This window comes from Haemaphysalis longicornis, unplaced genomic scaffold, assembly GCF_048455015.1.
Source record: "Haemaphysalis longicornis isolate Haplotype H1 unplaced genomic scaffold, Haemaphysalis longicornis Haplotype H1 scaffold_14, whole genome shotgun sequence".
Lineage (NCBI taxonomy): Eukaryota > Metazoa > Arthropoda > Arachnida > Ixodida > Ixodidae > Haemaphysalis > Haemaphysalis longicornis.
Window position 1 is genome coordinate 21,634,398 of NW_027526245.1, and position 16,191 is coordinate 21,650,588.

The 16,191-nt window shown below is 47.3% G+C and overlaps 1 protein-coding gene across 7 annotated transcripts in view; it reads right to left on the reverse strand.

The window, feature by feature from the left end:
* LOC144165193 (multidrug resistance-associated protein 1-like) overlaps positions 1-16,191 on the reverse strand; it is a 333,102-nt gene that overhangs the window by 73,365 nt on the left and 243,546 nt on the right. For all 7 annotated transcript variants that reach the window (XM_077695311.1, XM_077695307.1, XM_077695310.1 and 4 more), the window contains one exon: positions 239-434. In XM_077695311.1, coding sequence (XP_077551437.1) covers positions 239-434 — 196 coding nt within the window. The remainder of the gene's footprint in view (positions 1-238; positions 435-16,191) is intronic.

A 16,191-nucleotide genomic window follows, 5' to 3' on the forward strand; every position in this document is an offset into this window, starting at 1 on the left:
CGTGTTCCCGATTTAAACCCACGAATGATGTCAGCATCACTGTGCGTATAAGATTGTACTATAAAAATGCTGTGTTGAAAATTGCCCAGACGCCACTTCTTTGTCATTCATATATTTTAGAAAGGTTCCAATTCCAAATCTTTTCTATGAAAACTGTACGCTGAAGCAGTTTTGCTCCTTTAGAAATTGGCAGTCCGACTAAAGGCGGTTGCAGCGAAGAAAAAATGCGCTTACTCACCATCTGCAAGACACAGTGCTGCGAGGCCAGGAAAGCGAGAATGCGTGTAGTCTCCAGCCATGCTCTCTTCTGTCCACTTCCTTATCCAAACAAGGTACATTCCAAGTGCGAGGGCGCGAAGGACAAAAAAGCCGAATGCAGTTATGAGCCATGGGCCGCATATCCGTACCATGGACAGGAACAAGTCCAATGATGTCTGAGGAGTAAGGAGTATGAGAATTAGGGCTACCTGGCGTCTGTGGAGTATTGTAGAGTACTATCTGTGACCAATGCCTCACGTCTTCACACCATAAAAATTCCTATCTTGCGCCAGTAAAATTGACTAGTGTTTTAAAGGCCGTGCAAAGTTTCAACGTGGTTGTAGTGTTCGAAATAATTGGTTGAAAAGCGTCACATTTTGCACTAACAGCGAACACACCAAAGGAAAAAAACTGCGACCGGAGTTTGTTCTGGGGGAGGCGCAAGTCGGGTCTCCAACCCTGTACGATGATAATATTCTTATTGCTTGAACAGTGAATGGGAAGCGTCAGCGACATTTTCGTGACGATCTGTTCATTTTCGTGTCACATTGCAAATAATAGTGATAAAATCGTACATAAAGACAAATAGGGGAAAGAGCACGTAGTGAGAGCTGCCTTGGATAGTGGAGAGAGACGCCTCTACAACAAAGGCGAACGCTGCCATGGAGACGGTAATTCAAAGCGCGGCTCACCAGCTGTCTGTGCCTCGACTGGTACACTCCTGTCCCCACTTGCAGGCCTTGCAGGGTCAAGTATGCAGCCAGTGCAGGTCGCGGAAATCAAGAAAGGCGAAGGCCGGCAGCAAAAAGACGGCACTGGTGGGCAACAAAATGAACGACAGGCAGCGAGTGCCTCAGCTAAAGTGAGAAAACGTGCCCACTGAGGTTGTTAGATCGCTAGGCACAGCTGACAAGGCGCACGAGCATGTGCGATAAACCCCGCTCGGCCTGCTTGTTAATTGGCAAGGCATTAGAATTGAGCCCAACTTATTCGGGTGAAGAGCGTAAAGGTACTCATCCGATGGATATCCAATAATTTTTTCATGTGGATGCTCATAACCTCCGCTGGCCATTGACTCGAAGTGATCGGCTAGGAGTGGTGGCACAGTAATCGCTTGGAATGCCGCCATATAAATGCACAACGCCAAACACCGCGGCAAGTGAACAATTGTTTCCATAACTGAGACGCTACTGCGTTACTGCGTTACTGCGACGCCCCTACGGCGTTGCTATGACTCTGCTGAGACATTGTGCTGTGCATCTTGTTCCCGGCGTCGCACTGTGGTGATTTTCTGCAACATCTACTGGCTTTGTATTTGGGGAAATTGAGAGCGGGAAAAAGAAATATTTTAGGTGTAATGAACACAATATTTCACAAATAAAATATTACGAAGTGGACATGGCAGAACCGGAACGCTGCGGGCCGTACTAAAATTAAACGTTTGATTCTAACAGGAACTCCAACTATTTTTATTTTTCAAAATATTGACCCGTTTCACAAGATAAAACGATTGATTACAAGATCTCGAGAAACCGAAATACGTTATATGTAATAACAGCGTGAAATAAACTAGCAAATCAAAATATTCCTAACTGGCAGAGAGTAACAAACAAGGCACGTAATTTTGAAGGCTGCATCATGCAAATTGTATATTTACAAGCGAACAAAGTAGACCAGAAACGTACGGAATGTTCAAGGAAGTAGGGCAATCTGAATGATCAGTGCCTGCAGCGAAAAGCTTAAAAACAAGTGTCATTACCTGTATGAGAAAAAAGGGGCCTGGCTGAAATGCGCGAAAGTATGACGGTATCAAGTGCGAAAAAACGAGCGGTTTAGAGGCAGTTGTCGTAGTCGAATAACAACAACATGATTGCGGATATTCGAGCATACAATATGACAAACAGAGGGAAAAGAGGGCAATATCGCTTCATGCGTGCAATGAACACACCCCCAGGCGAGCTCAAGGAAGTACCGTGGCATTAGGGCTGATCGGCCCAACTCTGTACGCAACGTCACTGCTACGTGTATGTACGTTATTCAGAATTGTTTCCACGGATACTCTCCGCGAGGGGGGCAGAGATAGAGGCGCAATGCCTCACAAAGCCTCTGCCCTCCTACAGCTCAGCGTAGTAGGGAATACAGGAAAACGTATTCTCAAGCACAAAACAAAAGACGCGCGACACATGTTCTTAGAATAGAGCATTCAATTCATTGATTGATTGATTGTAGGGTTTAACGCGCCGTCACAACGCAGACGATGAGGGGCGCCGTATTGGAGGGCTCCGGATTAATTTCTACCACCTGGGCACCTTTAACGTGCGCCGATATATCGTACACACGGGCGTTTTTGCTTTTCGCCTCCATCAGAAAAATAGAGCATTCAAATATTTAACATAGCATTCAATAGAACGGAACAGATACTTTAAAAACTATATTTTATACATGTTGCCAATGGCTTTAGATAAGTACACTCTTAGGCAAAAAGGACTGAAAGTTCGTCCTTCCAGGGACTAACGGCCTCTGCCACAATCATTAGTCCCTTTGGGGACTAACAGCGAGGGGACGAACGGGTTAGTCCCCCACCCGGATGGTCCGTTCCGATACTCCCCAAGGACGAACTGCGTAGAGTGCAGAAAAAAGAAAAAAACTTCGGCACCGGCAGGGACCGAACCCCTGACGCCCGGATTTCCACACAAGGAAGCCGACGTGCTATCCACTGGACCACGCCGCCGGGTGGTTCCTGAGGCAGATAATATTCAAGTGTACAGCGTGTAGTTTTGTGCATAATGCAACAGATTCATTGCAACTGGTGCTCGAATTTCTATCTGTGCAAGCGAACGTGACAGCGTTTTGCGCCTTGCGCTCAGCGCTTTGCTAGGTTTATGGACTATTTCTCAGTTCTATTCGAAGTAGAGCTTCACAACCATAGTTTTTTCTCGTAAATAACAATCAACTCATCGTCGCCTAGTTGAGATAGGTAGCTGGGCGATCGGACGACTCATTTGTTTCCGCACAAATTACCGCAAGCTAAATGCTTTCTTAGTGTTCGATACATATGTTAAGTGCTCTATGTAACGTATTTGAAAGGTGTCGTCTGTGTGAGTGTCAGAATAAGGAAACATGCCATATTTTCCTGCATCGGCGAAAGCGAATTCGGTGTTGCTTAGCCTGAATTCTTAAAATTCGCGTCGCTAGACGATTGCGACTGGGAAATGCAAGCGGGTTTTAGAGCAGTTGCAGCATTGTCATAGCTTTGGTTTCCAAGACAATTATGTACCGAGTGTAAAAGATAACTTCGAGACGCTTACCTGTAGCGAGCATTTTTGTTTTGCAGTCGTCATCAGCAACATGCGTTTTTTCTCGTCTGTTAAACATATACATATTCATTACGCTCAGGAATCCACTTTTGCTATTATCACTAATTTTTTCGTTACTGTTAAGGCGCTTGAAAGCTTTCATAGGCCGTTATTACATCGCACGAATCGTATACAACACAGCGTATCAACATAACCTCGCCGAGAAACGTATGACAATCGCGCTTCGCCGCTCCTTTCCATTACCCGCCGCTCTACTAACCCTAGGCGATTTTCTTATAACTAACATCAATATTTTCTCCCGTGGGACCATCTAAAGAGCCCAGTGACTGCAATGGCTTGTGTTTTGGAAATATGAAACTGTTCGCAGACATATGCGTGAAAGGGCAACGACGACGCCATTAGGGGATTAACGACGCAGCAAAGAGACTAACTTCATGCGTTTCGTCTTCCCGTTACTCCTTATAGATCGACGGGGACGAACAGTTAGTCCGAATTTATGCACACGGCACGTACTCTGGCGCAGATGCTCCCCTTGAAGATGAACGGTCGCCCGCGAAGACTAACGGCTGTATTTTAGTCCCTATTTTAGTCCTTTTTGCCTAAGAGTGTAGGTATTCAGTTTATTGGCTTGTGTATTCCATGATTTTCTTTGTTCCCGCAGTGAAGAAAATATTGCTGTCGTCAGCGTAGATAATTCTGGCGAACCTGGTATTGCGCCAATGTCATTTATGTACACAAGGAACAGTAATGGACCGAACATTGACCCCTGGGGAACCCCGAGCTGAACTGTGTGCTTTCTAGAAATTACTGTTTTTTATTGCTACATATTGGTATCCGTTTGTGAGATACGTTTTAATTAGTTTTAGAACTTTTCCTCATGTGTCGTATGATTCAAGCTTCTTGAGAAAAATGTCATGCTGCACGGTATAGAACGTTTTTTTTCAATCTAGGAATAGTCCGATGATGTATAATTTGTATTCAATGTCGTGAATAATTTTATTTCTTATTATCATTAAGGCCAGTTTCGCGGATTTTTTTTAAAGCCGTATTTCGATGGTATTATTACTCGATGTTTTTGAGAAAAAAAAACTCGCAATTTCCTCATTTACAGCCCGCTCAACTATTTTCGAAAATACTGGAAGTGCAGAAATAGGTCTATAGTTATTGATAATCGAGCAAGATTTTATCTGCCACGAAATTTGCCAGATTCTAGTGCCTTGTTTATTATGTCGGATAAAATGGGACTAACGGTGTGTGCTACATGTTTAACAGGCAAAACCTTCATTTTATCGTAACCAGTGGCTACATGCTTATTTAAGCTTTTTTTCATTTGTTCAATTTAATGCGGGGTTGTTGGGAAAAGCATTATGGAATCAGATAGGTTTCCAAATCCTGACATACTGGGCGTTACACCAGCAGATACAAAATGTCAGTTAACTTCAGTGTTGTACGGAACGGCGTTACAAGGAACGGCGTTCCTGGAACTAGTTCTTTTTTGGAGGAACGGAGGAACGCCACCGTTCCATTAAGTGTCGGTGGAACTGTAACGGTAACTCGTTACGTTTTTGAAGGAACGGCAGGAACGGCGTTGCTGCCGTTACCTCGCTAAGATTTGGTTGTTTTTGATGCCAAGGCTCGAGTACAAAAATCCACAACTTGCTGCACCGTTTCTCTTCCTATAAGCTGGTCAGTCTGCCCGCCCTTCAGCCGTAAGTGATTCCTCGAAGGTCAAGGGCAGAAGAATAACCACGCAGATGGCCGCAGCTTGTGCTTACTTTCATGCTGGTTGAACTTACGCGGCGTTCGACGGGTGAATATCGTAGCCGCGAGAACGTTTTTCACCTTTCATCATTTGCCTGGGGAGGCCAGGACGCGCGTCTAGCCGATAGAATTGGTCCCTGGCGGGGAAAGATTGTCTAATACGGGATCCGGAGATTTCGGTGTCGGACATTTAGGTGCAGGACGTTTCGGTGCGGACATTTCTGTGCACGGACATTTTGGTGCACGACGTCTTGGCCTAGACATTTTGAGTCACGGCATTTCCCAGGCATTATCTGAACATTTTAGCTTTAATATTGTAATTTGGTGACTTGATATGATTTTGCGTTAGAGACTTGTGCTTGCGCCGCCATGTGTGGAAACGGACGCTAAACCATGGGAGAGCATTGCTACGTAAAACCCAATTTCTCTAGTAGATGGTAAAAATTAACCTTTTTAATTCGCATCCGTTCAATTTTTTTTTTATTTTAACATTCATGTGAACAACCCTACTCCTTTACGTGTTTACCAAAGCGCTTTGCTTTCACTTCACCCAACGGTGCAAGACGCTGCTGCTTTTAGTCCATCCTACCCCTCCCCCCCCCGGCAAAACATCCGCGAAAAAAACAACAATAGAAAAACGAGGTAGATTAGGAGCGTGTGCATTCCGTTTTAATTATGTTCTCAATGAATCTCGTATTTGTTGCATTCGGTGTCGGTTCTACTTAAAACTAAGCAACCGACGATCCCACTTACGGTGGCGTTACTTAGGGGAGGGGAACGCTGAGCCGCGCCGCCTACCAGCCCCCTTTGTAGAGAGAGAAGGGTGTCACTTGTGGTTCACCATTGCGTCAACTGGACTTTGAAAACTTGAAGACGACTGTTGCCGCTCTCGTCACACTAGCCTATCCAATTTTTTTTTGCTCCTTATAATGGGAGAAAGCAATGTATGCCTGGGGTGTCCATGATATGCGGGACTTGGAGTCAATTCCCAATGGGGAGACTGAAGGCGAAGAAAGAGGAATTCTTGGAGCGGGGGCGCCATCGGCATGACCGCGACGCGCGGAAGGGCGTAGCCAGTAAACGACAGTGGCCATTGTGTTCTCAGCGGCTTTTTGGGTGGCTTTTTGTTGCACACTATAGAGATTTCGTGAGCTTCTGGTGAATGTAAAGCTTTTTCCTGTATCACTGCGGTGAGGCTTCGGAGACCGTGAACTCCGCCACGCCTGTAGGATTTTCAGGGTAAACCAAAAATAATATGAGTGAAAAAGAAATCTGGTGGAGATTCGAGCGTGCAGGCGGGGACGGGGGGAGAGAGAGAGCGCTAGGACAAAGATATAAAATGTGGTGAATGTAGGCATGTAAACCTAAAACGAAGGTTGGTTTTCCCGAACAGGATGGGTGTAATTTGTATGCACAACCCATACGCGCTTAATCAACATTTAGGACATTAGCAGCTGCGGCTGTTTTGAAAAAAGGCCCATTCTTCCTCCACGAAAATATCCTACACCAGTGTTCGCAAATTCATTTTAGCAAGGCAGCCCAGCCTACGTAATACCCTTCATAATGCTTTCTGCATTAGGGGGGCTAGATAATGTTTGTTACGTTTTGGATATTGAGAGTGTGCATGTATTTATGTAATTTGAGGTCGTGTAATTAAAAAAATACAAAAAAGGCGTCGGACCTTCGTAAACACCGGTTAATTGTCTTAGCTAAAAAAGAGCGAATATAAATTGACAACCCGTCGTAAATGCAAAAAAAAAAAACGTGTGCTAAAGAATTCAATCGGCTGCATAGCAGGTGTCCCTAGGAATAGGTATTAAACAAAAAATATAAATGTAGAATTTCTAAAAAAATCAAAAACTAACTTCACTGCTTCAGATTGTTGTCCATAACCCACGTTAAGCGGAAATAAAAACATAACAGCTGTCGCAAACAGGCCAGCAGCGGATAATTTGTTCGCCGAAAAGTTTGCGCGCCTAATTATCCGTACACCGAAATGTCCATGCACCGAAACGCCCGTACACCGGTATGCCAGTACACCGAAATTTCCGCACCGAAACATCCTGCATCTAAATGTCCTAGAGCCGTCTGGAGTTTGTCCGGTGCTCCCTGAAAAAATTCGCCTAGGAGATTTTCTTTTGATTATTTTTATCTCCAGATAATCTGCTGCCGGCGGTGTTAATATTCGTATATTATACGTAGTTCAATGTGAGTTTTAAATTTCTCACTTAAATTCGCCCCAGGATTATCCGACGCTATATTTTAATTTAAAACCTAATTGTAACGTTTATGTAACGACACGTTCCAATTTTCGAAGTGGAACTGGAACGCGTTCCTTTCGCAGTAAAGGAACTTGTAACGGGAACTCGTTTCAAAATTGGGAAGGAACGAGGAACGAGCTTTCGTTCCTATTTTAGAGGAACGTGTACAACACTGGTTAACTTCACCTGCAAGTTCTTCTCTGTCAATAATAGTCTTAATTTTAAAATTTCTTTTATAGTATGCTGACTTTGCTTTCTTCCCATTAGACAGTTAATTATGTCCCAAACCTTGCGGGTGTCATTCTGAACATCTCGAAATATACTTTCGTAATAACTTATCTTTGCGTTTTTCAGGTCGGAGTTCAATTTGTTTCTGTATTGTTTATAATTATTAAGCATGTTGACTTTGCGACAACGAATGAAAGCGTGATGCAATGGATTTTTTCCCTTATTTTTGTGTGCAGCTTAAGGCGATGTTGAAGCAGCTCATAGCTGCCCTGCGTTTGTTATTGGTCGGCGTCAAAACAGCAGTTGCGCAGACAGCTGTACAAATCCTAGATGCTGTGGAGCCGTTTTTGGCCTCGTTCAACCAACAACCAGCCCGACGGCGCTGATGTCGCAACGACCAACCCTGCAATAAAGAATTCGTCAGTCCTTCATTCTCCAATGGAATGCCCAAGGTCTCAAAGGTCGCCCGGAAGACTTCAAGCAAAGGGTGTTCAAATACCGCATTCCTATTATTGTGATCTGTGAGCCAAATATCGCGTAATTTCTCCTATCTGGATATGAACAATTTTCGTCGGATGCGAGTGGAAGTTCCAGCAAAGTGTTAGTCTGCATTCGCCGTGACTTAACCTATGTTAGGCACCAAGGTCCGGCCCACAACAGCAATGAATATGTTGCTGTCACGGTGCTATGTAAGACCAACACATGTTCAGTGATAGCTGGATATGTGTCGCCCAGTACACATTTGATGATAACCACTTGGACATGATGATTGACGGCTGCCCTGGATCTCACATCATTATAGGTGACTTCAATGGGCACCATGAGACCTGAGGAAGCATCGTGAACACCACAAGAGGGCGAAGTCTCACGAACGTTATCCACAATCATAATTTTGACATTCTGAATGATGGTTCGGCGACATTTTTCCTGGGCGCAAGTTACAGCAGCTGCCTAGACCTCGCACTTGTTCGAAGCCTTGTCCGCCTTTTGCCCGAAGCCGCGTGGTTCGCTGATGTTGACTCCTACGCAAGTGATCACGTGTCCACTAATGTTCAGTTCATTTTGTACCAAGGTTCACAACGTACACGGTTACAACGTTATACTGAGTGGCAGGTCTTTCGGTCTTCTGTTGAATTGTCGCGTAATAGCTTAGATTCAGCGACTGATTTTCAACTGAGCATCGTCCAGGCAACCAGTAATGCATCACGCAGTGCCCCATGCTTCTCTCAAGGTAATCAAGGGTATTCTTTGTATCAAATTCTTCGCGCTGTTATGCAGTTTAAATACCCACGTGCAGAATTCTACAGTGACGCTTCTAAAACCTCCAATATGGTGTCGTGCGCTGCTCATGGTCCAAACCTCAATGCAGCCAGAACCATGAGCGTGCACACAATTTTTTCAGCAGAAGCGTATGGAATTTTACTTATTGTACGACACATTCTTGAGAACCAGATTCCCAATTCCATCATCTATACAGATTCTTCGAGTGTTGTTCGCGCACTGTCATCGCACAAGCCCTCCAAGAACCACATAGTTAATCTTGCATTCAACACTACTATGCCCGTGTATGCACAAGAGCATGAGCTGCTCCTCTGCTGGGTCCCAGGACACGCAGGGATCGCTGGGAACGAGTTGGCAGACGAGAGGGCCGCTGCTGCTGCATTCAGGAACACTGTAGACATTACAACGATACCCTACACAGACCTCAAGCCACACATGACAAGACATGTGCAGAACATGGCAAACACACTGGGATGAACAGACAGGCAACAAACTACATGTAATAAAGCCACACTTGGGACGGTACACAGCTGACTCACACAACAGACACACGGAAGTCGCCTTGGGTAGGCTGCGGATAGGGCACACCCATGCAACGCACTCGTATCTGCTGACGGGATCTTCTAGACCCCAGTGCAGCAGGTGCGGAGAGGCCCTATCCGTGGTGCACATACTAATCACATGCAAGGCACTTCACACAACACGACACAAACACTTCAGAGAACTCTACAGACAACATATCCCACTACATCCATCGCTGTTTCTAGGTGCAGATGCCATAGTTTCCGTGAAACGTGTGTTTGAGTATTTGTCAGACGTTAAGTTTTTAAACCTCATTTCCTATCACGCATAATCAAATCTGCCCTATACACCAGCCATCACCATTGCCGTTAATTGATTTTATTGCTGTTCTGGCTTTAGTAGCCACTATTTTCTTTTAGATACTTTTGTTTGGCTCTCTTTGCCCCAGCTGGCCTTGCGCCAAAAAACTCCAACCATCATCATCATCATTTTCGCGCTGTTTGACGTCGTGCTGAAAGGAGGTACCGACGGACAAAAGTTGTCTCTGACCTGAGAGCGTCTCGCAAAGCCCAGAAACGTGTGCAGCGTTATTTAGAGAAGCTTGGCCGACAGAGTTTGAGATCATTCTGCTCCAAATTAGGCCCACGGATGCCACTTTCTCGGATATGGCAGCCCGTTCGTGCATTGCCCTCTACACCCAGTGGGCAGCATTTATTTCTAGCTGTGACCGTATACCAGAACCGCATGGACACAGACTTTGCCGAAGATTTCACCATTAAAAACTCCCACCTCCCCTCGCGGAAACACCTGTGTAGATGCGACGCATAGGCGGAACGGCCAAGCGACCGCGTTTTATAGCACGCATAACGTTGAGGGGACTGCGTAAGCCGGTCCCAGTCCATGACGACGTTGCCGTACTTGTAAAGCGGCCTGGACTCTAGGTGTTTGAGCCAAGTGTGAATGTTGCTTCGCCGGAGAACGGCACACCGGTTATATGCGCAGCGCGCCCGAAGGAGAGGAAACCGCGGAAGAGAGAGTACTGCACATGCGCCGGCCCCAGTACGTCTGCCGCGGCTATGACGCAACGTGCCGCGGCTATGAAGCAACACAATCCAACACAATCCACTTTAATCTAATCCAATCCAAATCCAATCCAAGCCAAGCCAAGCCAATCTAATCCAATCCAAGCCAATCCAAACCAATCCAATCTAATGCCCCTCGCGAGAGTGTTCGCTATCGGAGAGGAGAGGGGGTGAGTGGCGGAGAGCGCAGCTGGCGCGGCGAGGAGAATGGGGGAGGGGCGGACAACGCCGACGACGCCGGAGGGACAAGGGGAGTGAATGCGATGCTCTGCATCTAAAATGGCAAGAGACAATGCAGCAGGCATGGCTCCATTACATCGCTGTGCTCCTCCAAATTCGGATAGCCACGTAGACCGGCCTTTGACACTCCACGAGGTCATTGTAGCGCTCTCTGCTTGGGCTCGTTCTACGGCTCCTGGGCCTGATGGATTAACGTAACATGCACTTTGTCACCTCCGCACGCAAGGAAACAAAGCTCTGTTGGACCTTTACAACTTCTATTGGTGTTCTGGGTCTGTCCCAAGCCAGTAGAAAAAAAGTCGTTTAGTGGCTGTCCTGAAGCCTGACAAGTCTCCACGAGACATTTCGTCCTACAGGCCAGTGGCATTGGCTATCTGTGTAGGAAAGTGATGGAGCGTATGGCCCTCGCTCGTATGGAATTGTTTCAGGAGAAGCGTGGCTTGTACTCAGGAGCCATGACAGGCTTTCGCAAAGGACGTTCCTCAATAGACAGCGTTATTGACCTTTGTCACTACCGTTGAGAATGAGAAACGCCGCCGTCGTCTTAAAGCTGCCGTGTTCCTGGACATTAGGGAGCATTTGGTAATGTCTCCCATGATGCCATTATGAACGCCCTTTAGTCCGTTGATTTTGGAGGGCGGTTGCATCAGTGGATAGCGAGCTATCTAAGCAGACGGATGGTTTTCATGCCCACAATTGCTGGAGTGACATCCGATCACCCCATCACTCGCGGCGTGCCACAAGGAGGAGTCCTCAGCCCTACGCTATTTACCCTGGCTCTCATAGGAATCACTAAAGCTCTCCTGCAAACAGTGTCAGTGTCTGCCTATGCGGAAGATATATGGATTTGGACATCAGGTGTACCGTGAGTACACATGCAAGAACGGCTTCAGAAAGCCGTATCTGCAACTTTGGCGTACCTACACCGCCAGAGACTTGAAATTTCAACGTCAAAAAGTGCAACATTGGCATTTACCCTAAAACCCATGATATGCTGCCTGGTAAAGATCGAAGGAGCTGTTATTTCATGTGTCACACATTCTCAAAATTCTCGCAAATTTCTCGGCGTGACAATTGATCGAGATCTGTCATGGTCAAAACATGTCTGTGCACAAGAAGAAAATTACAAACTTTCACCAACGTCCTTCAACATATGGCAGGGAAATCATTGGGCCCATTGCTGTTGTGCGTTTACCAGGCGCTGCTTATTGGCTATTTGCAATACTGTGCCCCTATACTGTGTAACCCTCGGTGATCGTCACTACGCTTGCTTCATTGCTTGCTTGCTTCATTCATTGCTTGCTTGCTTCATTGCTTACTTGCTTTATTGATTGAGCAGAAAGCCGAACAGTCAGCCTCTCAACTAGCCCTAATGATGGAAAAAATATAGCAATCGCTGAAAGCCATACAGCAATCACAACAGGACATCCAGAGACGCTTAGATGGCCTGGAGTCAACACCCTCATCGGCACACCGTTTTACGTCACCCCGCTCGAATCCTAGGCCTCAGAGGCCAACCAGCGCCAGCGCACTCTACACACCAACAATGGGGACAACTAGACCACAGGTGACCTCGAACATTTCCCCCCCACAACCGCGTAATAACCCATCTGATGATATTCTAGTTTGGCAATGGAACTGTAGAGGACTTCGAACCAAAAGAGGACTGCTTCTCCAACACCTGCACAATGTTTCACGCAAGCCCGACGTAATTCTCCTACAGGAAACAATGACATCGGCACGTGTCGCTGGGTGCCAAACATTTGATACCGGGGACATACGGGACAACACATGCAAGATAGCCACACTAGTAAACAAATCACTAACGGCCACCGAGGTGCACGCGCACGCGCACGCCGACGACAGCCTGCACACCGTAACAATTGAAATTATACCGCAGCCTACAAAAAAACGGAGTAAGCCGCAGACAATATTAATAACAATCCTGTACAGTCCGCCGCGGGCGTATGGAGCAAACTTCAATCGAATATTTGAGAATATTCCAAATAAGCGCCTTGCGCACCTTATCGGGGGTGACTTCAACGCTCCGCATGCGGCATGGGGGTACAGCCGAATCACTGCGAAGGGACGTAAACTCGACGCGCTTGTCAACAATCATGGGTACACTCTACTCAATGATATCAATCAACCTACCAGAGAAGGAAACTCGGCCGAAAAGGACACAACCCCGGACCTTACCCTGTTCAAAGGACAGTACACATGCCAGTGGAGCAACTCCCACGAGTCACTTACAAGTGACCACAATATTATCGAAACTCGAATCCAAGTAGCCAACCTCAAGCGCCAGGGAAAACAAGTCAAGATTACAAACTGGCACAGCTTTCGCTGCCAGCAAGCGGAACAGTCACCAGTCAGTTTAGACGAATAGATAAACGAATTGAACGAGAGGCTTGTAAAATGTACCACCATAGTTCAAACAACAGAAGAGCACCCGGACATCGACCCTCATCTCTTTCATCTCTGGGAAGCCCGGAGGGGACTCGTGAAGAGATGGAAGAAGAATAAGCACAACCGCAAGCTCAAAGCCAGAATAGCTCAACTATCTGTTGCAGCACAGCAATACGCTCAATCTCTCACACGAAACAACTGGCACTCACTGTGCGAACGTCTCAGTGGGAGACTTGGAATGCGCAGCACTTGGGCTCTCCTACGGGCTCTCATATAACCTAATGAGACGAAGGCGGATCAAACCAACGACGTCCTCCGTCTCTTGCATCAGCAGGGCGTAGAGCCCGATGTGCTGCTCCAACAGCTCGCTGCCAAGTACCTACCTGCCGCAGACGTGCCACGTTACAGTGACTACACTGGACTCCAGCCAGATGACCAAGAAATGGAAGCCGACATCACGGTAGCGGAAGTCCGAGCATCGTTACAGCAGCTAAGGCGCAACACTACTCCGGGTCCCGACAAAATCACTTACAAATTACTCCGCAACCTAACGGACAAGGACTGCGAAACACTAACGGAGTATATCAACAGCGCCTGGCAGACAGGGCAACTCCCCCAAGCCTGGAAAACAGCGAAGGTAGTCCTCATCCCAGAGCCTGGGAAGAAGCTCAGCTTAGACAATCTCCGACCAATATCCCTCACGTCTTGCCTCGGCAAACTGATGGAGAAGATAGTACTAGACCGGCTCCACAGACATCTAGAATGCACGAAAGCCTTCCCTCACACACTATTTGGTTATCGGAAATCTATATCTACACAAGACTGTCTCCTGCAGCTCAAAGAGGAAGAGCGCAGATGCGGGCAATACTGGCATTAGACCTATCTAAAACTTTTGATAATGTCACACATGACCTCATCCTACAGAATCTAGAAAGCACGAAATGTGGCCAGAAAATGTACAATTACACTAGAGATTTTCTTCGAGACCGCAGCATAACGCTCACCCTCGGACCTTATGAATTGAGCATCCAACAACCCCCAAACAGAGGCACACCGCAGGGCTCCATCTTGTCTCCAACGCTTTTCAATCTTGCAATGAAGGATCTGCGCAAAATGCTCGCCCGCATACGTGGCGTTAAACATGCCATTTATGCGGACGACATAACAATATGGACCAAGGAAGGATCCCCGGCTGAAATAGAGCAGGCGCTACAAGAAGCTGCTGATGTAACCGCAAGATACGCGACCCGGGGCGGCCTCAATTGCTCACCGGAGAAATCAGAATTCTTGGTGGTCACGAAGCACACGGCGCATCAGAAACAAGAAGAACTGCACATCACCATAGAAGGCAGACCAATTCCCCAACGCTCTCACATCAGGGTTCTGGGTCTCACAATCCAGAGTAATGCCAAAGCAACTATGACCATACGGAAGTTGCTAGATCAAGGGACACAGGTGATACATATGCTACGCCACATAGCCAGTCGGCACAGGGGAATGCGAGAGGCCGACCTTGTGCGACTCAGCGCAGCGCTCATCGACTCCCGTATATTGTATCACCTCCCATATCAAAATCCCACGAAGACGGAGCTCGAACGCATAAATGTATTTCGAAGGAAGGCCTTAAAACAAGCACTAGGAGTGCCGCAATATACATCGACACAAGCGCTCCAGGCCACCGGAGTCACCAACACACTGTAGGAGCTCCTAAGTGCGCAGCGCCTAGGACCGTTCCACCGACTCCATAGCACCGACCAAGGCAGGTCCATCCTGCAGGATCTTGGCTACTCTGCGGACCCACCATCATCCGCATCGCAGGAAAAAAGATTCCTCTCCCTTGAACACCGAGCACGCATCACCATCGCTCCCCTGCCAAAGAACATGGACCCCGACCGGCATGCTGAACGGCGCCACATCAGGACCAACGTCCTCTCGAAAACGCTGCAACGCCTCGGCCCCGTCAAGCACGTTTACTACGTTGACGCACATCCTGGGGAATATGAGGGAGGCATCACGGCTGTCGTCGGACCCCTCAACTACGAACTAGTCACGCTTGAACCAGATGCACATGATATAGACGACCTAGAAATTCGATCTATTGCACAAGCCATATACGCCGCTACCGCCCATATAGTTCGTCCGCAAACACACATCATCATCGTCACCGATTCGCAAGCCGCCTGCAGTCAGTTGATCAGAAATGATCTGCACCACCGCACAGCCCGCCTCATCAAAGACGCACTCGACTACAAGCCGTACACGTTCCACATTATTTGGACTACAGGGCACCAGAGTTTGGCAGGAAATGAGCGGGAACATACGCTCGCCCGAGCAACTATTTACCGGGCACCTGACCAGCTCTCATCAACTTTAAGCTGTACACAGCCGTCTTTTAGCCCGCGCGAATACCTCGAGTCGTTTCGCGCGCAGCGCAAGGTACATCCCTCCCCCCATCGTGCACTCACAAGGCGGCAGTCCGTCCTCCTCTGACAGATTCAGACAAACACATTACCCACTGAACATCTCACACATCGCTTTCGAAATTTACCCGGCACCCCTACTTGCTCGTTCTGCGGAGGTTACCCAAACATATTCCACACAATATGGGCCTGTGATCGACATCCGAAGTTGACCCCCATCCCAAATCCAACTCTAGCATCCTGGGAGGCAAGTCTGGCTGACCCCAGCGCTGCGACACAGCTCCTGCTGACGTCCAGAGCGGAGGTAGCCATGGCCACGGGTTCCCAAGACGGCGCCCTGGACTAAGGGTGCTCAGGAAAATAAAGTTTACTTCCTTCCTTCCTTCCTTCAAAGTGAAGAGGCACAAGCCCT